Source organism: Delphinus delphis, chromosome 18, assembly GCF_949987515.2.
Source record: "Delphinus delphis chromosome 18, mDelDel1.2, whole genome shotgun sequence".
Classification (NCBI taxonomy): Eukaryota; Metazoa; Chordata; class Mammalia; order Artiodactyla; family Delphinidae; genus Delphinus; species Delphinus delphis.
The window spans coordinates 17,805,979-17,828,054 of NC_082700.1; the positions used below are offsets into that span (position 1 = coordinate 17,805,979).

Consider the following 22,076-nt stretch of genomic DNA (forward strand, 5'->3'; position numbering starts at 1 on the left):
TCATGCCCCAGTCTAGGAGGATCCCACATGCTGCAGAGCAGCTGGGCCCATGAGCCATGGCTGCTGAGCCTGCATGTCCAGAACCTGTGGTCCGCGGCGGGAGAGACCACAGCAGTGAGAGGCCTGCATACCGCAAAAAAAAAAAAAAAAAAGAAGGAGAAGGAAAGAAAGAAAGAAAGAAGAGAGCCATCAACCAAAAAACAAATCCACCAATGATAACAAGCGCTAAAAACTATACTAAAAAAACAGACAAACAAAAAAATAATGGACAGAACCCTAGGTAAAAGCAGAGCTATACAGACAAAATCACACACAGAAGCATACGCATACACACTCACAAAAAGAGAAAAAGGGAAATATATATGTGTGTGTATATATATATATATATATGTATATATATATATATACACACATATATATCTCGTTGCTCCCAAAGTCCACCTCCTCAATTTGGGATGATTCGTTGTCTATTCAGGTATTCCACAGATGCAGGTACATCACGCTGATTGTGGAGATTTAATCTGCTGCTTCTGAGGCTGCTGGGAGGGATTTCCCTTTCTCTGTTCGCACAGCTCCTGGGGTTCAGCTTTGGATTTGGCCCCGCCTCTGCGTGTAGGTCGCCGGAGGGCGTCTGTTCTTCGCTCAGACAGGACGGGGTTAAAGGAGCAGCTGATTCGGGGGCTCTGGCTCACTCAGGCCTGGGGGAGGGAGGGGTACGGATGCGGGGCGAGCATGCGGCGGCAGAGGCAACATGACATTGCACCAGCCTGAGGCGCGCCGTGCGTTCTCCCGCGGAAGTTGTCCCTGGATCCCAGGACCCTGGCAGTGGCGGGCTGCACAGGCTCCCAGGAGGGGAGATGTGGATAGTGACCTGTGCTCGCACACAGGCTTCTTGGTGGTGGCAGGAGCCACCTTAGCGTCTCATGCCCGTCTCTGGGGTCCGCGCTGATAGCTGTGGCTCACGCACGTCTCTGGAGCTCCTTTACGCGGCGTTCTTAATCCTCTCTCCTCGTGTTCCAGGAAACAAAGAGGGAAGAAAAAGTCTCTTGTCTCTTCGGCAGCTCCAGACTTTTTCCCGGACTCCCTCTCAGCCAGCCGTGGTGCACTAACCCCCTGCGGGCTGTGCTCACGCCGCCAACCCCAGTCCTCTCCCTGCGTCTGACCGAAGCCCGAGCCTCAGCTCCCAGCCTCCACCCGCCCTGGCGGGTGAGCAGACAAGCCTCTCGGGCTGGTGAGTGCTGGTTGGCACCGATCCTCTGTGCGGGAATCTCTCCGCCTTGCCCTCCGCACCCCTGTTGCTGCGCTGTCCTCCATGGCTCCGAAGCTTCCCCCCTGGCCCCCCCACCATCTCCCCCAGTGAAGGGCCTTCCTAGTGTGTGGAAACCTTTCCTCCTTCACAGCTCCCTCCCAGAGATGCAGGACCCGTCCCTATTCTTTGGTCTCTGTTTTTTCTTTTTTCTTTTGCCCTACCCAGGTACGTGGGGAGTTTCTTGCCTTTGGGGAGGTCTGAGGTCTTCTGCCAGCGTTCAGTAAGTGTTCTGTAGGAGTTGTTCCACATGTAGATGTGTTTCTGATGTATTTGTGGGGAGGAAGGTGATCTCCACGTCTTACTCGTCTGCCATCTTCAAGCTCCTCGGTACCCAGATATTATGACAAACGTTTTTCTGGGTGTTTCTGTGAGGGTGTTTTTGGATGAGGTTAGTATTTAAATTGGTAGAGTAAAGCAGAGTGCCCTCCCTAACATGGGTGGGCTTCATCCCATCAATTGAAGGCCTGACTAGAACAAAAATCTGGCCTTTCCTCAAGTCAGCAAGAAATCCTTCTGCCTGACTATCTTCAAACTGGGACCTTGGCTTTGTACTGCCCTTGGACTTGAACTGAAAAAATGGCTTTTCCTAGGTCTCAAGCCTGCTGGCCTTCAGACTAGATCGCCACCATTGGTTCTCCCTGTTCTCAGGCCTCTGGACTTAGAACTACATTAGCTTTCTTGGGTCTCTAGCTTGTTGACGACTCACCCTGCAGATGGTGGGACTTGTCAGCCTTCATAATTGCATAAGCCAGTCCCTTATGATAAATCTCTTTAGATAGATAGATAGATCTAGGTAGATAGATAGACCTATATATACATACAGATTTAGATATAGATATAATCTCCCAGTGGTTCTGTTTCTCTGGAGAACCTTAGTATAAACTTAGAAATGGTGCCTAATTAAAAGCCTAGGGAATAGCACCCATAATGACCCACTGTCCATTATTTAGGGTGTGGGTAGACAGCCCTTGTACTTCTGCAGACCAAAATTCAGTCTGTTTTCTAACATCATGAAGAAGGATGTTCCTTAGCAATAGGGATAGCTGTCTGTGTAGCCACATCTCAGAAATGATGTATTTTTCCGTTGTTCCTCATTTCCACAAAATTTGAGTGCCTGCTGGGGTACTTGCGTCTTGCTGTGCTAGATGTAAACAAAATGGATGGCCCTTGTCCTCTCAGAGCTTATGGAATAGCAGAGTTTTTCTCCTATTGTTTCATTTGGAGAATAATAGTTACTAATATCACTCTCAATGTGAAACCCATATGAGAAATTTCTTTCACAGATAAGTGCTAGGAGAAGCTTAATTTCTCCTAAAAAACAATTGGTCTATTTCTCTCTGAAGCAAGAGCAATATAAATGTTTCTCCTTTTCACTTTGGCTGCTTGGAAGCTCAGAATCACATTAAGCTCTATAATAACAACAAAAGATGGTCTGCATATAGACATTCTTATTGACCCTGATCCAAATTCAGGGTAAATTATGTATATTTTACCATTTAATGAATTTTTTTTGTTGTAATTGACCTAAAATCTTTTGTATAAGGAAGAAGTATGTAAATACTTCAAAAAATTTTAATGCAAGTAAAATTTATTTCCTTTGAAATGGAAAAGATACTCTAGGGAAATATCTTTTTTCCTTTATAACACTGAGCACAGTTTGTAGCTATTTTGTCTTCCTCTGTCTCTAGTACCTGGCATGTTTGCCTGGTTTGTAGGAGCTATTATGGAATATTTGTTAATATTGAATGAATGGAAGAATGATTCTATCCTTTCAATTTATAGCAGTATCAGTCATTTACATTTTAAGCCTCAAATTGCTCAGATATCTAAAATGTCAGTTCTTTTTCTATGTCAGACAGTCTTTTAAAACAAAATTTATTTAAATCGTATATTCCCACAATCATTGCAAAACATAACATTTATATATCTAAAAGGAGGAAAAAGATAAAATTGCCTAGAGATAATTATTGTTAGTATTCTTAATAGTCTTCCAGGGACTTCCCTGGTGGTCCAGTGGGTAAGACTCCGTGCTCCCAATGCAGGGGACCCAGGTTTGATCCCTGGTTGGGGGAACTAGATCCCGTGTGCATGCCGCAACTAAGAGTTTGCATGCCACGACTAAAAACCAAACAAACAAAAAGCTCCCACATGCCACGACAAAGATACCATGTGCAGCAAGTAAGACCCAGCACAGCCTAGATAAATAGATAGATAAATAAATAATCTTCCAGAATTTATATGAAAACATATATCCAGATAAATATATTTTTCAGAATTCTGTTTACAAAAATGGGATCATATTATTCATTCTTTGTTACTTTTTTCATTTAACTATGTCCAGTGACCATACAGATCAGTCTATTGAACTACCTCATAATTTTAAATACCTGCATAGGATTCCATTATACTTTATGTGTAATCTGTTTAACCGATCCCTAATTGTTGGACTTACAGGCTCTTCCCAGTTGCTGACAATTATACAGAATGCTCTCTGTACATTTTCATTCACTTGTCTTAAGTATTTACACAGGATGGATCCTGGAAGTAGAATTACTGACCCTAAGGGAAGCCAGTTTTTAAAGATTTCAGAAAGATGGTACCCATTTATATTCCCATCAGCTACTTTCTCACACTCATCCAGTAGGAGGTATCCATATTGTATCAGATACCTCTTTTGCATCCTCTCGGATCTTCTTGGCTTCATCGGACCCTTGACAATATGCTCTAGTCCTGCCACCATGACAGCGACCAACTCCAGCTTCGTTGGGGCCCAGCCAGGCAGCACCTGCTCCCACCTCCTGCCCCAGGCCCCTTGGATGCCACTCGGGTGTGAGATCCTGGGGACCCACTCAGCTCCCACACACCTACCCACAGGCTGAAACCTTTGACGGTGGTCTTTGGGAACTACAGGATAAATTCTTCTTCCGTCCTCCCCCAAGATGAACTCCCCAAAGAAGCAGTAGTTCATAAAATCTCTAGAAAAATGTAAGGTTGAGACATCAGTTAGCTTGTTACTAAGCAGCCTTACTGAGTTACTAATCCCTGTAATGCACCCTCATAACTGATTCATCCTTCTCCTTTGTCCCATTTCCCCTCCTCTGCCTCCTTGGGATAGCAATCCCCATAATAGTAGTAGAACATAGCATGATACATTCTGGGGGACCCGGGTCAAAATATCCTTTTCCCATAGAATGGATATACCATAATTGAACCAACCGTGTAACCTTCAGTTTTGGTTTTGTTTTTTTTTTAATAACTTTATTTATTTATTTATTTTTGGCTGCATTGGGTCTTCATTGCTGTGTGCGGGCTTTCTCTAGTTCTGGGCTTCTCATTGCGGTGGCTTCTCTTGTTGCAGAGCACAGGCTTCAGGCACAGAGGCTCAGTAGTTGGGGCTTGTGGGCTCTAGAGTGCAGGCTCAGTAGTTGTGGCGCACAAGCTTAGCTGCTCCATGGCATGTGGGATCTTCCTGGACCAGGGCTCGAACCCGTGTTCCCTGCATTGGCAGGCGGATTCTTAACCACTCCACCAACAAGGAAGCCCAGGGTTTCTTTTTGGTTTTGTTTTTTGCTCCTAAAAACAAACAAGAAACTACAATAAACACTCTTGAACAGATGTCTTTTCTTCTGTAGGACAAATTTCGAACCTGAGATTCAAGTCAAGAAGTAGTCTAAGGAGATATAAGTTTTTCAACCACAAAATGTGTCATGTAAGAAATAGCTCATCTTTCTTTTATCAAAAATTTTAAAAGATAAATATGTGAAGTGATGGGCGTGTTAACTAACTCGATTATGGGAATCCTTTTACAATTATATCAAACATTCACATTATAGACTTTAAATATCTTACAATTTTATTTGTCAATTATACCTTAATAAAGCTGGAAAAAAAAGAAAATAAATTGAATTGGCAACCTCCTGTCCTGCCTGGGAGCGGGAAATAAATTTGACCTCAGTTATTAGGGGTCTTCTCTCTTTTGCAGAGTCTCATGAGAACGCAGGAGACTTACATGATTCCCAGAAAAAAGGAGTACCTAGTCTTTGCTCCATCCTCATCACAGCTGATACCCTCAGTGCCTGAGCCTCATGTTTTCTTGAGGGAGGGCAGCTCTGCTGTTCTGTACCAGGCTTTGGGATAGGAATCTGGGTCTGAGTCCTGGGTCCACCTCCTATACCCTGTTTTTCTTTTTCTTTTTCTTGTGGCCATGCTGTGCAGCTTGTGGGATCTTAGCTCCCTGACCAGGAATCGAACCCTGGCCCTTCAGCTGTGAAAGCATGGAGTCCTAACCACTGGACTGCCAGGGAGTTCCCTATAGCCTGTTTTCCTATGAGGCTGTTCATCTTTTCCTTATTGATCTGAAAGAGATAGACATATGTTAGTGCAAATAATTTTACGTTTAAATTATAAATGTATAATTTTACATTTTATTATACACTTTTCTTGGGGGGGAGCAAGAAAGTATCTCAACTTCATTTATTGAATAATCCATTCTTTCTCCACTTACTTGAAATTCCATTTTTATCATATGCTGAAATCTTTTATATGCATAGATATGTTGGGATTTTTTAAATTTAGTTTTATTTTATGAATCTTTTGGTTTCAGTTCTGTTTCTTACCATTTTAGCATTATAGTCGTTTTTTTTTTTTTAATTTATTTATTTTATTTATTTTTATTTTTGGCTGCCTTGGGTCTTCATTGCTGCACGCAGGCTTTCTCTAGTTGCAGCGAGCTGGGGCTACTCTTTGTTGCAGTGTGTGAGCTTCTCATTGCGGTAGCTTCTCTTATTGTGGAGCACGGGCTCTAAGCGTGAGGGCTTCCGTAGTTGTGGCTCACAGGCTCTAGAGCTCAGGCTCAGTAGTTGTGGCGCATGGGTTCAGTAGTTATGATACACGGGCTTAGTTGCTCCGCGGCAGGTGGGATCTTCTCGGACCAAGGCTCAAACCCGTGTCCCCTGCATTGGCAGGCGGATTCTTAACCAGTGCACCACCAGGGAAGCCCCTATAGTGCTTTTGAATAGCCAACGAAGCGAACTCATCACCCTTTTTCAAACACGTTACTATATATCCTTCGAACTCATCACCATTTTTCAAGCATGTTACTATATATCCTTCCAGATGAACTTTAGATTCATTTTTCCAAGTTCTAAAATTAGGTATTTTGATTTGGGATTTTCTTCTTTTTTTTTCTTTTTTTTTTTGCTGTACGCGGGCCTCTCACTGCTGTGGCCCCTCCCGTTGCAGAGCACAGGCTCTGGACGCGCAGGCCCAGCGGCCATGGCTCACGGGCCCAGCCGCTCCGCGGCATGTGGGATCTTACCGAACTGGGGCACGAACCCGTGTCCCTTGCATCGGCAGGCGGACTCTCAACCACTGCACCACCAGGGAAGCCCTGGGATTTTCTTAAATGTATAGATTAATTTGAGATTAAATGATATCTTTGCAGTACTGAGTCTCTTCTAAGAATTGAGTGGGTCTCAATTTGTTTAAATAAATCTTCTGTGATAGTCTCTTAAAATTTACTTCTAAATATTTTATATTTTTATTGCTATTATGAGATTTTTCTCCTTTGTATTCTAACAGACTATTGTTGTGATAAGTGAAAATTACTGGGTTATATCTATATCTATATAGTAACCAGCCACTTTTCTAAATTCTCTTTTTCCCCCTCCAGCTTTATTGAGTTATAATTTATATACAATAAGATTCACCCATTTTGTATACGGTCTGATGAATTTTGGTGATTGTATAGAGTTATGCAACCAACCACCATCACAGTAACAATATAGAACATTTTCATCACTTTTTGAAAGTCTTCTTATGCCCCTTTGTAGATGATCCCAGCCCTGACCTCTGGCCCCAGGAAACACTAATCTGATTTATTGTCACTAAAGTTTTGCCATTTCTAGAATTTCATATAAATGAAATCATACAGTATGTAGTCTTTCATTTAGCATGATCTGCTGCTGACTAGTATCCCAGCTATATCCCAATTTATTTATCCATTTACCAGTTAACATTTGGGTTGTTTCTAGTTTGGGGGCTGTTATAAATAATGCATCTGTGGGTATCTACTTCTAAGTCTTTGTGTGGGCATATATATTATTTCTCCTGTGTAAATGCCTACGAGTGGGATTCTTTAACTAGAGTAGAAGCTGCCAAACTCTTTTCCAAAGTGGCTGTACCATGTTCCATTCCCACCAGCAATACTTGAGCATTCCAGTTGCTCCACATTCTCACCAGCATTTAGTGTCTTAGTCTGCTAGGGTTGATATAACAAAAATATCACCGACTGGGTGGCTTAAACAACAGACATTTATTTCTCATGTTCTTGAGGCTGGGAAGTCCAGCCTCTACCCATATCCATGTGGGTTGAATATGGGTTGAATTGTGTCCCTACCAAAAAGACCCATGTTGGGGTCCTAACCCCCATGACCTCAGAATGTGGCCCTGTTGAGAGATCTGGTCTTTACAGGTGTAATTAACTTAAAGTGAAGTCATTAGAAAAAAAATGAGGTCATTAGCATGGTTCCTCACCTAATAACGACTGGTGTCTTTATAAAAGGGGGGAATTTGGAGGTAGGGACATATACACGGGGGGAACACTATGTGAACATGAAGGCATAGATCAGAGTGATGCTCCTACAAGCCAAGGAATGCCAGAGTTTGCCATCAAGCCCCTAGAAGGTGTAGAAGGAGGAGCATGGAACAGAGTCTCCCTTGCAGCCCTTGGAAGAAACCAACCCTGCTGACACCTTCATCCTGGACATCCAGCCTCCGGAACTGTGAGACAATAAGTATTTGTGGTTTTAAGCCACCCAGTTTGTGGTACTTTTCGGTGGCAGCCCAACCAAACGAATACACCATGTTTCCTAGTAACTTGAGTTCATTCATAATGTTGATTTGTTCTTGGCCTCTCCTGGCCTCTCCTGACCTCTCCTACATATTAATTTTCAGAGTCTGATTGGATTCATTCCCTGTTTCTGAATCTGTGTTCCAGAGAGTAAGAGTTTCAGGAGCCCAGCTCCTCTGTGTCTGAGTGTGGCATTTTGGATAGGCTTCTTTGAAGGCCAGGCCCCAGCCTATGTGTTGTCTTCCTCCTCGTCCCTCCTGATCCTCTCATCCAATCACCTACAGCCAAAGGAGTGGCGGTCACAGTGTAGAACACGGTCCAGCCCATGGGAACTGGGGGCGGAGTCATGCTGGGCACAGCATGCATCGGGACCCACACACCTAAAGGAGCACCCAGGGACTTCCTGGCGGTCCAGTGGTTAAGACTCTGCACTTGCAATGCAGGGGATGCGGGTTCAATCCCCGATCAAGGAACTAAGATCCCACATGTCCCATGGCCAAAAGATATTAAGAAAATAAAATAAAATAAAGGAATGCCCAGTACTGTGTGTGGAAGGGGAGAAAGCCGCCATAGTTGAGGCCTTTAGGAGCCAAGTAGGCCAGCCTCCCCCTTGTATAGGGATTTTACTGATAGTCCAGACAGATGTTGGGTCATTCACCCTTTGCTTGAAAACTTTGTCAGTGCCGTCTTTCCAAAATAGAATAGCTCTAGTTACAAGAAAATGTTTCCTTATGTTGAGCTAAAATTAGCCTCCTTGTGACTTCGACTTCTAGGGTCCTACTTGTGCCCTCTTGTGTAACCCAAGGGGAAGTTGAATCCCGGGTCTATGAAACAGCTCCACTGCTTCTCACGACATGTTTTCCTGGTGCTTCTCTGTCCTGTCACTCACCCTCACACACTCCACAGGCTGCCTTTCAAGGGCAGTGCTGGTTACGCAGGGCTGTTACAGAGGAGGTCTGACTGTTATTCAAGAAGCCTGGGGCAGAGTGGACAGGTGGGAAGAGTATGGCCTTTGGGGTCCAACGGTGCAGCTGGCCCAGCCATTTCCCACCTGTGAAACCTTGGGCAGCACCCCTTTCCCTGCTGAAAACCCTTTCTGTCATGCGGAGGGGAAGGAAGGACTATATGTGCATTATGGAATATATGTGCATTAAACGTGTGTGAGAAGTACAGGCTGAGGAGTCTGCAGAGCATGTACAGAAAAGTCAAGATTCTCACTACAGTGAGAATAGTAAAAATGTACAACTATTTATTTCATAGTTTGCTAAGACTCGTATTTTGCATTAAACCCTTTAGGCAGCAAAGAGAAATGAAAAGCGAAATGTATGTTTAAAAAAAAAGGAAGAAAGGACTTTTTTTTTTCTGTCTTGGTTTCCTTATTGTGTTAATCCTTTCAGGCTGCTGTAACAAAATACCACAGACTGGGTGGCTTATAAACAACAGAAATTTATTTCTCACAGTTCTGGAGGCTGGAAGTCCGAGATCAGGACACCAGCATGGTCAGCTGAGAACCTGCTTCCTGGTTCATAGCTGGCACCTGGGTGGATGGGACTAGGGGTCTCTCAGGAGCCTCTTTTATAAGGCATTGATCCCATTCATGATGGTTCCACCCTCAAGGCTTAAGCACCTCCTAATACCATCATCTTTTGGGGGAAAGATTTCAACATGAATTTGGGGGCCATGTCTATAAAGTATGGAAATAATATTTTCTTCAAATGGTTATTATAGGATTAAATAAAGCTTTGTAATTTAGGGCCGTGCTTCTCAAACTTGACTGTGCATAGTAATCACCTGGGGATCATTTTATAATGTAGACTCTGACTCCATAGGTCTGGGATAGGGTCTGGGATCCTGCATTTGTCACAAGCTCCCAGGAGGTGCTCATGCTGTGGTTTGTGGACCACATTTGAATAGCAAGGATGTAGGGCACCGGCACAGTGCCTGGCGTTTAGCAGAGTTCAGTAAATGTTAATTCTTCCTCTGTCCCTTTTGTGACCCCTCCTCGCCATACCCTTTAGTTGGATTAACTTTTAATTTTCATCCCATCCCTATGTAATAATGTGGTAATACACATGTCCAATTAAGATGAGCCTTGGAAGGTTTCAAATCTCTAAGAAGTAACAACTGCCTCAGCAGAGAAGGGTATATTCTTAAAACGGGAGAAATATTCTTTAAGTCCTAAATCAAACACTAAGCTGCTATGTTGTAGGAACAATAGGACTTGTGTGGCTGTATGATTCCTGAAGTACACAAAAGGGCCAGCATGGTCCATTGTTAATGTCAGGCGACAGCCCATCTGCTAGGACAGGTTCCGTCAAATGGAAGTCGTCATCTCATTAAGTGGATGACAGCTGGGCAGCATATATTTATGAAGTCACTAAAGCCTTGTCATTGAGGTACTGTAGGAGGCTGAAGCAGCTGATCCTTCCAGAAACAATGATGTATGCTGTTGCCATGATATGGAAAAATCAAGTCTGATTAGACGGAGGTTTTGTGAGTCAGATCAGAAAATGCTAATAAATTTTGACAGGATTTATGTACTGATTCTATTCTTATTCCACTTTTTTCTCCCACTCTTAATTCATGTTGCACTGTTTTTCTGGTTCTTCATCCAAATGCACTTTAAAAAAAAAAACTTACAAATATATTTAAGTATAAGTTCAGCCTTTACAAATACAAACACAAATTACAAAACAGAAAATGTATGTTCTCTTTTATTTCTATAAAGCCTTTTTGCTGCTAAATTTTTCTTTAAGGGTGAAATGAGTAAACTGAGCATTCTCTACAAAGTGGTCGTTGAATTATAGATAGTAGAAGCTTGCCCAGCTCAAGCACCCTTTTTTTTTTAATCTGAGCTTTGACTTGTAGCTGTCTTAAAGTCTATAAAATCCTTTGTTAGAATTACATGTCTGGAATACCTTAAGTGAAAAATAGACTGACCTCTGTTACTTAATTTATTTGCCATGATACATTTTAGCTTTTAAGCTGATCTTGTTGGCAACTCAATTAGATAGGTATAGTTCGGTCACAATTTAGAGCATCTAGTATGAACTTTCCTATGTTTTTTAAACCAAAATTCCTGACACACAGAACTTAAAAAATTTTTAAGTCAATAAACATTGTGGAATTTTCCTCATCACCCTCTAGGTTAACAGTAGAAAAACTGATGGCAGGGAGAAAGTATTTTAAGTATTTGTAGCTACATAATAACATATACATGAAAAATTTCTTGAAGGCTACTGTGGAGCTCAACAATGGTATCTCATGAGGATGAGATTGGGGGTCAGGAGAGAGACTTTTACCTTTCACTTTATAGGCTTTCGTAATTTTTTTTTAACTTTCAGCATGTATCCCTTTAATAATTTTTACTAGTTAAAATAGTAAATGTACACCACTAGAAGGGATGTCAGAGAGTAAAGAAAGATCTGTTGGAAAGTTAGCATGCCGTGGGTGTTGGGAGCACCGACATTGGGTAGGACAGGTGAGCTGTGACAGGAAAAGGCCCTTATCGGCGTGATTTGCAAAAGCCCACTCTGCACAGCTTCTCTGCAGACTTAACTGGACAACAAGAGAGAATTCTCTCAGCGTGTCACCCAGAGCCGGACACCAGGGCTGGCATTTTGATGGCTGGTCGTTCACCAGAAGGGCATAGGTAATTTGAAAACGGAGTGTGAATAATGAGAGCTTTTTTCCCTTTCTTTTTTTGGTCATGACCATTGGCTCTCCTTACTTTTTATCCCTTTTGTGCAAGTGTCCGTGTGTCCGTGTACGTGTGTCTGTGTGTGTGTAGGACACTGTGGGGCTGGCAGAAGGTGAGCAGGTTTGCCCTGTGGTTTATTGAGGCTGGAGTAATCTGGAGACTCATAGCAGTGACTGTTGAAACACCGGTTTGTTTGATATTAAAGTGCATCCGAAGGGGAAAAGGATAGCAAACGGCTTACTGCTGTGCTGTGCTCGCTCTGCATGCAGTGTGCTGCACCCCTCATCTGGTTTCACCTCAGCTGTGCCAGCCCCGGTTGACCCAGACCCAACACCCAGGCTGCTTGGGGTCTAGAGGGGATCCTGGGAGAGCTGAAGCTCAGGCTGTGGAGTCCCAGGTGCTCCTGACCGTGGTCCGGGGGCCCCACTTGTGTGTTAGAAGCGTGAAGGCCAAGGGCCTCTGGGACCACGGGGTCCTGAGTCAGGAATCCAGAAACGCGAGGGGCAACAGTTCTTTTCTGACAAGGTGCTATATATCTTTTTAAAATTAAGTTTTACTGTGAAAAATTTCAAACATTCACAAATGTAGAGATAATAGTATAATGAATAGGTTTGGCGTTTTCAAATTTTGATGCACTTGCTTTTTCTTCTTCTCCCTCCCTCCCCCTTTTTCTTTTGTTATTGCTCAAGTCCTTTAACGGGAATCCAGACCGCCTATCATTTTGCTCCTACGTCCTGAGTAAGCCTATCTCTGAAACGTCACATTGTGCTTCTTAGGGGACAGGTGTCTGCCTCTCAGACGATGGTAGGAATTACTACAATAATAGCACAGGAATTCTTGAAGACATCCTCATGCCCAGCCAGTCATTCAGGGAATCTACCCTGGAGGTCGCCACGAGCTTGCTCTTCCCAGGGCTGATGAGCACCGGCAGGTGTAGGACGCACAGCCCGTTCCCACTGGAGAGGCTGGGGCTTAAACAGGCTCTGACCCCACCATCCTCCATGGGGCCCCTCCCTCCACACCTGACCCTCTCCTGACAGGCACCCACACAGGCCGCTGCTCATCGACCTCACCAGTGAGGTCAGTGGAGCAAGTGCTGCACTCCGGGCTTCCAGTCAGTAAGAGGCACTCTGAAAAGGTGAAGATGGGGATCTAGTCTAACACTGCTCACCACTCTTTCATTCATACATCAAACATCTGTTGAGAGCTTTACTCTGTTCCTTTATGTTGATTAGGGAATTGAAGCTCAGCGAGGTCAAGGTAGCAGGGACTGTAAGAAATAAAATCTACTGTCCCTGTTTTTGCTCGAGCTCACCCAGCTCTCCAGCGCGCAGCACGGGGCTCTCACCCGTACACCGGTTCAAGCCCTACTTCCCAGTTATAGCAACACCCTCCCGACGGCCTTTGCTGCTTGCCAGGCTCCTTTCATCTGATCCTTAAAATCTCCAGGTAGCGGTTGAGCTCAAACATGAATTTTAGTTCCGGTTGGCTAGTTCTTCACCATACACTATGATTAAAGACTTTTGGAGCTGATAACCTTCCAAGCTTATTCTGCAAGTTAATATAAACTTCGTGTTCCAGAGCCTAGAAATAATTTTAAGGGGGAAGAAAGAGTGCTTTATGGCTCATTTGATATAAAATGTGAATTCATGGGAGGAACTAAGTCTGTTTCCATTCTCTACAGATAATTTTGGCCCTTGGCAAATAGCAACTAATGTTTCCAGGGACTTCCATCTCAGGCCTGTTTGGTTAGAACAGATCTGGTTCAGAAGCCCCCAAAGAATCTTTAGGCTCATAAGAGCTGGTCTCATTCTGAAGCTGGACCACTGCCTTGTGGCCCTGATTTGCTCAGTTTTGCATTGAGTCTACTACTGGTGGAGATTCAGCAGCAGATAGTAGTGGGCCTGTGTTTGTCAATTTACGTTTCTCATGGTGAGTTCCTTACAGGATAAGATCAGACCAAGCCTAGAATCACAGAACCTTCCAGAGATGGAACATCAGTTCCCTGGAACCCTGATGTTGACACCTTACCCCTTTTCACTTCGTTCTTTTCCTGGCTTTAAATTCAATGTCCTTCCTGTGGTGCGACATACCAGGACTTGATGGTGTAGGGAAGGGTTAGAAGCCCTTAGAGTTGTTTTGGGGGAAGAATCAGGTAGTTGCTAATGCTAACGTTACATGGCCTATGTCATGAAGGAAAGCCACGTGTGTGTGCCTCTGTTCGGCGCCCTTTTTACATAAAGCACGAGGGCAGGGTTCCTGTGAAGGCCCATCACACCATCCAGGTCTACACTGACCCACCAGACCTGCCCCAAGTCTGCGGCCATCCTATTTCTCCTTTCACACAAGAGCATTTTCTCCATATAGAGAATGTTTTACCCAAAGACCTTTGAACACCATGTGTCTGGATCCATTTCATCTCTGTTATCGCTAAGAAAAAACTGCAGACAGAGAAATTAGGAGACTCGGCCAATTCTACATGATTCAAGGATAGCTGTACAAAGTTTGCAGATTCAGCCTAGGATTGTCTGTTAAAGCTCACCATCCATGTATTCCAGGTAAATTACATTAATCAACACCTGGTCCTGCCATTGAGCTTTGCTAGAAGGAGAAACGGACAGAAAAAATAAACCATTATTGTGCAGTCTGGTAAGTGAGTGGTAAAATTGTGTCCAGGTCAAGAGGTAGCACAGTGGAAAGAAGTCACTGGGGTTTTAAAGACTGCAGAGGTGGGCTTCCCTGGTGGCGCAGTGGTTAAGAATCCGCCTGCCAATGCAGGGGACACGGCTTCAAGCCCTGGTCTGGGAAGATTCTACATGCCACAGAGCAGCTAAGCCCGTGAGCCACAACTACTGAGCCTGCGCTCTAGAGCCCACGAGCCACAACTACTGAGCCCACGTACCACAACTACTGAAGCCCACGCGCCTAGAGCCCGTGCTCCACAACAAGAGAAGCCACCGCGATGAGAAGCCCGTGCACCGCAACAAAGAGTAGCCCCCGCTCGGCGCAACTAGAGAAAAGGCCGCGCACAGCAACAAAGACCCAGTGCAGCCAAAAATGAATGAATGAATTAATTAATTAAAAATAAATAAATAAAGACTGCAGAGGAGTTTATCAGGTGACAAGAGAGTAAAGGCACTCAAGATTCGCTGCAGACCCCTTGCTCCCCATGATGGACTGGCAGATCTTGCCCTTTGATAGTGGCCCCTACTCTGCGCTGCCAAATGCTTTGACTTTAGCAGAATAATTGGTTAATCATGCCCATGGGGCAGTCCAGCCCATCAAGTTCAAGTACCAAGTGGTGATCTCTCCACTGAAAAATATTTATATTCTCAACAACAAATAAACAGTTAAAAAATGGGCAAAAGATTTGAACAGACATTTCTCCAAAGAAGATAATACAAATGGCCAATAAGCCATCAGATCAGTAGTCATTAGGGAAATGCAAATCAAAACCACAATGAGATACCACTTTACACCCATTAGGATGTCTATTGTGAAAAACAGCAACAGCAAAGGATAATAACGAGTGTTGGCAAGGATGTGGAGAAATTTGCAACTCTGGTGTACTGCTGTTGGGAATGCAAAACGGTACAGCCACTGTGGAAGATAGCATGAGGGTTCCTCAAAAAGTAAAACAGGAACTTCCCTGGCAGTCCAGTGGTTAAGACTCCACGCTTCCGATGCAGGGGGCATGGGTTCGATCCCTGGTCGGGGAAATAAGATCCCAAATGCCGCGTGGCCAAAAAATAAATAAAATACATAAAAAATTAAAAAAAATTTTTAAAGGTCAAATTAAAAAAGAAAAGGTAAAACATAGAATTACCATATAATCCAGCAATTCCACTTCTACCTAAATACCCAAAGGAACTGAAATTAGGGACTCAAACAGATACTTGCACACCAGTATTCATAGCAGCTTATTCATGGTAGCCGAAAGGTAGAAACAACCTACCTAGATGTTCATCAGCCGATGAATAGATAAACAACCTACCTAGATGTTCATCAGCCGATGAATAGGTAGAAACAACCTACCTAGACGTACATCAGCCGGTGTATACATACAATAGAATATTATTCAGTCTGAAAAAGACATGAAGTTGTGACACATACTACAACATGGATGTACCTCGAGGATATTATCCTAAGTCAAATGTCAGACACAAAAGATAAATGAGGTACCTAGAGTAGTCAGAGTCCTAGAGGCAGAGATAGAATGGTGGCCACCAGCGGCTGGGGGGAAGATGGAGTGGGAAGTTATTGTTTAATGGGGACAGAGTTTCAGTTTGGGAAGATGAAAAAGTTCTGGAGATGGATGACGGTGACGGTTGCACAACAGTGTGAATGTACTTAATATCACTGAATTGAATACTTAAAATGGGTAAAGTGGTAAATTTTATGTTATGTATATTTTACCGTGATTTTTAAAATCCATAATATTTACATACTTTTGGGGGGGGGGGGAAAGCCAGGCACGTGTACTCTAGGTGGAAGAGCAGCTTGTACACAGGCCTAGAGGCCCACTTCCTCCTGGAAGTCTTCCCTTACTGTCCCAGCCACTGCTCCCTCCTCTTTCTCCAATCGTTATTGAGCAGAATGTCAGTGTAACACAACTAGATAACAAGCTGTCTGAGGCCAGGACCCAGCTTACTCTAAAAAAAAAAGTCCTGACGATTTTGTTTAATGTTATTAATTAGTAATGTTACTCTTTCTTCCATGTCTCTCTACCTGTCTGGGTTTTTTTAATAATTTTTTTTAGAAATAATTGACTTTATGGTCAATTTAGAGATTGATGTACAGTTGTTAAAAAATAACAGAGATCCCTTGTGCACTTTGTCCAGTTTCCTCCAATGGTAATGTTTTTCAAAACTATAGTATAATATCACAGCCAGGACACTGACATTGACAATCCACTGACCTTAATCAGATTTCCTTAGTTTTGCTTGCACTTATGTGTGTGTGTGTGTGTGTGTTAAGTTCTACACCATTGTACCAGGTAGGCTGGTGTATTCAACCACAGCAGTCAGATACCGAACAGTTCCAACACCATGAAGATCCCTAGTGGGTTTTTTTTGTAACTACCTGCACTTCCCCTCCCTCCACCCCTTAACCCTGGAAACCACTAATATGTCCTCCGTTTCTAAAATTTATCATTCCAAAAAGTGTTATATAAATGGAATTATAGAGTATGTAACCTTTCGGGGTTGACTTTTTCACTCAGCATGATTCCCTGGAGATCCATCCAAGGTACTGAGTGTGTCAGTAGCTGGTTCTTTCTTATTGCTGGGGAGTAGTCCAAGGTATAAATGTACCATGGTCTATTTAACCATATACCTTTTGAAGTACATTTGGTTTTTAGCTATTACCAAAAAAGCTGCTATCAACATTTGTGTACATGTTTTTGTGTGAACATAAGTTTTTATTTTTCTGGGATAAATGCCCGAGTGCAATTGCTAGATCATATGGTAATTGCATGTTAGTTTTAAGAACCTGCCAAACTCAGGTTTTCCAGGGAGGCTGTTCCATTTTCATCCCACCAGAAATGTATGAGTGATCCATTTTCTCCACATCCTCATCAGCATTTGGTACTGCCACTATTTTTTATTTTAGACATTCTGACAGATAGATAGTAATATCTCATTGTGGCTTATTTATTTATTTTTGGCTGTTTTGGGTCTGTGTTGCTGTGTGCGGGCTTTTTCTAGTTGCGGCGAGTGGGGGCTACTCTTCGTTGTGGTTGCTTCTCTTGTCGTGGAGCACGGGCTCTAGGCATGTGGGCTTCAGTAGTTGTGGCATGCGGGCTCTGTAGATGTGGCTTGCGGGCTCTAGAGCGCAGCTCAGTACTTGTGGCGCATAGGCTTAGTTGCTCCGCGGCATGTGGGATCTTCCCAGACCAGGGCTCGAACCCACGTCCCCTGCATTGGCAGGCAGATTCTTAACCACTGCGCCACCAGGGAAGTACTCTCATTGTGTTTTTAATTGGCATTTCCCTGATGGCTAGCAATGTTGAACATCTTTTCATATGTTTGTTACCTGTATATTCTCTTTGGTGAAATGTCTCTTCATTTCTTTTGCCCATTTTCTAATTAAATTGGGTTTGTGTTTTGTTTTTTCTTTTAACTCATTCCCTCCACCCTTCCTTTTATTTCTTATTCTTTTAGTAAGCATTTTTTAGCATGTCCCATCTATCAGGCATCTGGAATACAGAGACAAAGGCAAAGACTTACCCTAAAGAACTGATGGTTTTGAGGAGGAGACAAATAAGCAGGATTCTGTTCAGGAAAGACATCTACCTCCTATCAAGAGAATTAGTGAAGGCTTGTTTCCTGGAGGAGGTAACATCTGATCAGCATTTGGAGGGTGGATATGTTCATTATACTTTATATGCTATACTGCCTTTACACTTAGAGTAGTAATACAGTAAGAAATATATAGTGCCTTCTAAAAGCCCCACAGGGCACCTTTCTTTCTAAGTAATTCATTACGTGGACTTGTCATTAAATCAAGGTTAGCAGACACAAAATACCACCCTGGGTTCTTGAGGATTCTAAGACAGAGAAGACAACATCCCAGGCCCCCAAGATGTATGATCTAATGGGCACTGGAGATCCACCACCAGCAGACAGTTGATTACAGAAACACAAATTTAGTAACAAGGGAGAGGGAGAAATTAATTTTTACCAGGAAGTTTGGGAAGGTTTCTTGGAAAAAGGAGGGTTTGAGCTGGGATTTGAAAAAGGAGTAGAACTCCAACAGGTAGATATAAAAGGGAACAAATTTGGTATACACTCCTGGGTCCCTGCATGTTATAGATTCCAGGTTTCCATGCTGCTCTTACCCAGGGAATTGCTTCTGAGGAAAGATTCTAGACTGGACGTCTGTGTCCATGTTTGCTGATGGCCCCAGTTGAAGAGGCTGCTAGTGGAAGTCACATCTAGTTTTAGGATGAGATCAACAATCTAATTTTGGGAAGTCCTTCATCTCACAGATAGATGTACTGAGGCCTAGAGAGGATCAAATTCAGCTCAGTCTTGTGGCCCCTACTGGCCAGTCAGTGGATGTGTTTTGTCTAGAAAGTTCCCAGGTCACGCCAGGGAAGTGGTGTGGATTTCCTATGGCTCTGCTAAAAATAAAAAGATCATGGGCTTCCCTGGTGGCGCAGTGGTTGAGAGTCCGCCTGCTGATGCAGGGGACGCGGGTTCGTGCCCCGCTCCGGGAGGGTCCCACATGGCGCGGAGCGGCTGGGCCCGTGAGCCATGGCCGCTGAGCCTCTGTGTCCAGAGCCTGTGCTCCGCAACGAGAGAGGCCACAGCAGTGAGAGGCCGGCGTACTGCAAAAAAAAAAAAAAAAGATCAATTGGTGAAAATAAGGAGTTGCAGAGTGGATGGGGAGTACTTCTTGTTTAAAAACATTGTTTATCTCACATGTAATTTTTTAAAATCTCCTTTAAGGAATATAATTTTTACATATGCTCTGAAATAAACCACACTTACCAATTAAGTAACTTACAGAATGTCAAGAAAAGAGAAAATAAACCAGTTTCAAAGCCTCTGTTCAGCAAAGATTGGAATGGATAAATAGCTGGAAGATGTATTAATGAGATGGGGAGAAAGTCAGGTTTCTTCTCTCAATTAGAGAAAAAGAAAGGCAATTACAAACTGTAGCATAAACAAAAATATCTATAACAAAGTCATGGCCCAGATATGAAGCAAACTAAACTGTAGCATGAAACGAATAAAATAAAATGTAGCCTGATTTTGAGAAATGTATGAGTGTAAGAAAAAATATTCCATTTGCCACATTCTTCTTAAGTGACAAAAATACTGGGTTTGTAGAGGAAGAAGTTGTGGCCCATTGCAGTGAACACTATTTACATAATCACCATATTGTAAATGCTGTTGATTGAATGGAAATGCAGTCAATTTCAACAACATACAAGCAAAGTGGACAGAGGTTGAGAGTTGGAAATGGGGAGGAGAGGGAGAGAGGATGGTGGGTGTTCTCATGCTTGTCTGATATCGTAAGAAGTCCAAATACTGCACAATATTGATGAGTGGGTAAGCTGAGGCTTTAAGTTTACTTTTTTTTTGTTTTTTGGCCACACCAAGCGCCTTGCAGGATCTTAGTTCCCTGACCAGGGACTGAACCCACATCCTCGGCAGTGAAAGCGAGGAGTCCTAAGCACTGGACGGCCAGGGAATTCCCCAAAGTTTACTACATAAGTTACACATTTGGATAACTAATAGAAGAATTAAAGAGAATTCATATAGGGACTTCCCTGGTGGTCCAGTGGGTAAGACTCCAAGCTCCCAATGCAGGGGGCCCGGGTTCAGTCCCTGGTCAGGGAACTAGATCCCTCATGCCACAACTAAGAGTTCGCATGCCACAACTAAAGATCCTGCATGCCACAACTAAGACCCGGCACAGCCAAAATAAATAAATAAATAATTTTTTTTTAAAAAAAAGAATTCATATAGCTATTAAAGGGATTCAGAATATGCTACTCCAAAATATACCCCTTTGGCATATTGATTATTTTGAACTGAAGGCAATTGAGAAACTGTAGATGCAGGAAGGGCTCTCTGACCTCCCTCTTTCTACCTAAAATCAGGTCTTTGAACTTCCCATGAGAAAGGTGCCCTCCCTTTACCAGGAAGAAAAGAACATTCTTATCACTGGGGACTGGGTGTCAGTGCTGAAGTGGTCCTGTACAAATAAACCTACCAAAATAACCCTTGTCTTCCATTACTTTCTCCCCATGTATCTCCTAGTCACTTTCTCACAATTTACTGTCCTCAGCTCAAGCCCCTTGGTCTTGTCACATCCCTGCAGTTTATTGTTCTTTGTGTAAAAAGACATATAAGTTTTGGGGCCTAACAGCTTATTCAGGTCTTCATTTTCCCTTCAAAGACTCCCATGTACATGTAAAAATATTAAATATGATATGTATGCTTTTCTTTTTAATCTGTTTATGTCGGTTAATTCTTAGGCCAGCTACAGAACCTAAGAGGGTAGAAGGAAGTTTTTCCTCCCCTAGTATCAAAAATTGGAAGAAGGGAAGGGGAAGGGGAACAGCATAAATTATACTGTAATTTCAGGATGATTTTCAGTTGATAATGTCTAAAGAAATAGTAATATAAGTATATTACATGTTATGAAAATGGTTGCCAGAACTACAGACAGAAGTGGTTAAATGTGGTTGCCTCTGGGAAGTTGTACTAGAAGTGACCTCGGGGATTAGGCGGAGACACAATTTTGATGTCACATAAGTGATTGTTTTGGTAAAAAGAAATGAGAAGGGTTGTATTGACCAGGAACAAAATTTGTTCAAAGTATAATTGCAGCTTTTTCATTACCTTAAATTTTAAATATAGCCTGTAAGCATTTCTAATTTTCCTAAATTTGCCCTTGTGCAGGAAAAACAACTAGTTCAGCTCTGATATAGATATTTGAATGCCACTTTTGTTAAGAGAGATCTTGGATTTTTTTGAGGTGAGACAAAATGAAGTACTGTGAGGTGCTTCTCAACGGTGTAAAATCCCTGGATTAATCCAGAGTCTAGCTTATTTAATATACCATTTAAGCTCTTTTCTTGTGCAAAATCTTCAACTTATATTTTCCCCATCAGGGCACACCTCTGATTTTATAATGCCAATCATTGAAAACTGACATTTATTATATATAAACATTCCCTTTGGACATATCCATTTCCAAGTTCAGGGAGCCAGGCTCCAGGAACCTACGCACGCACACCGGGACTGTGTGGTGTGGGGCAGGGCAGGGGACGCTGGCCACACTGTGGTACCATCCTGTGGTTGTGATGCTAAATTAGAGCATGTTTTCGTTTTCTTCTCTCTAGGAAGGCCCTTTTGTCTACTTGTCTTTGGTAGGAAACATCACAGATTCTGATGCCTTGATCGCTTCGTTGTGTAAGTAATTTAAAACGTTTGCATTTGCCATGTTTGAGGGATTAATTGCAAGTATGGCTGTCAATTAAATGAGTACCTGTACCCATGCTGTATGATTCTATTTACATGAAATGTCCAGGTTAGGCAAATCTATAGAGAAAAATTATAGATTAGTGGTTGCCTGGGTGTGTGGGGAGGGGGCGGGATCATAGGCCAGAAATGGGGAGTGACTGATAATGGGTACACGTTTCTTTTTTGGGGTAGAAACATTATAAAATTACACGATTTGTGGTGATTCAAATCTGAGAA

General features: G+C 42.9%; 1 protein-coding gene across 3 annotated transcripts in view; it reads left to right on the top strand.

Annotated features, from left to right (window-relative positions):
- Positions 1 to 22,076, top strand: part of EBPL (EBP like) — a 51,311-nt gene that overhangs the window by 11,590 nt on the left and 17,645 nt on the right. For all 3 annotated transcript variants that reach the window (XM_059996178.1, XM_059996177.1, XM_059996176.1), the window contains exon 2: positions 21,719 to 21,788. In XM_059996178.1, the coding sequence (XP_059852161.1) occupies positions 21,719 to 21,788 (70 nt within the window). The remainder of the gene's footprint in view (positions 1 to 21,718; positions 21,789 to 22,076) is intronic.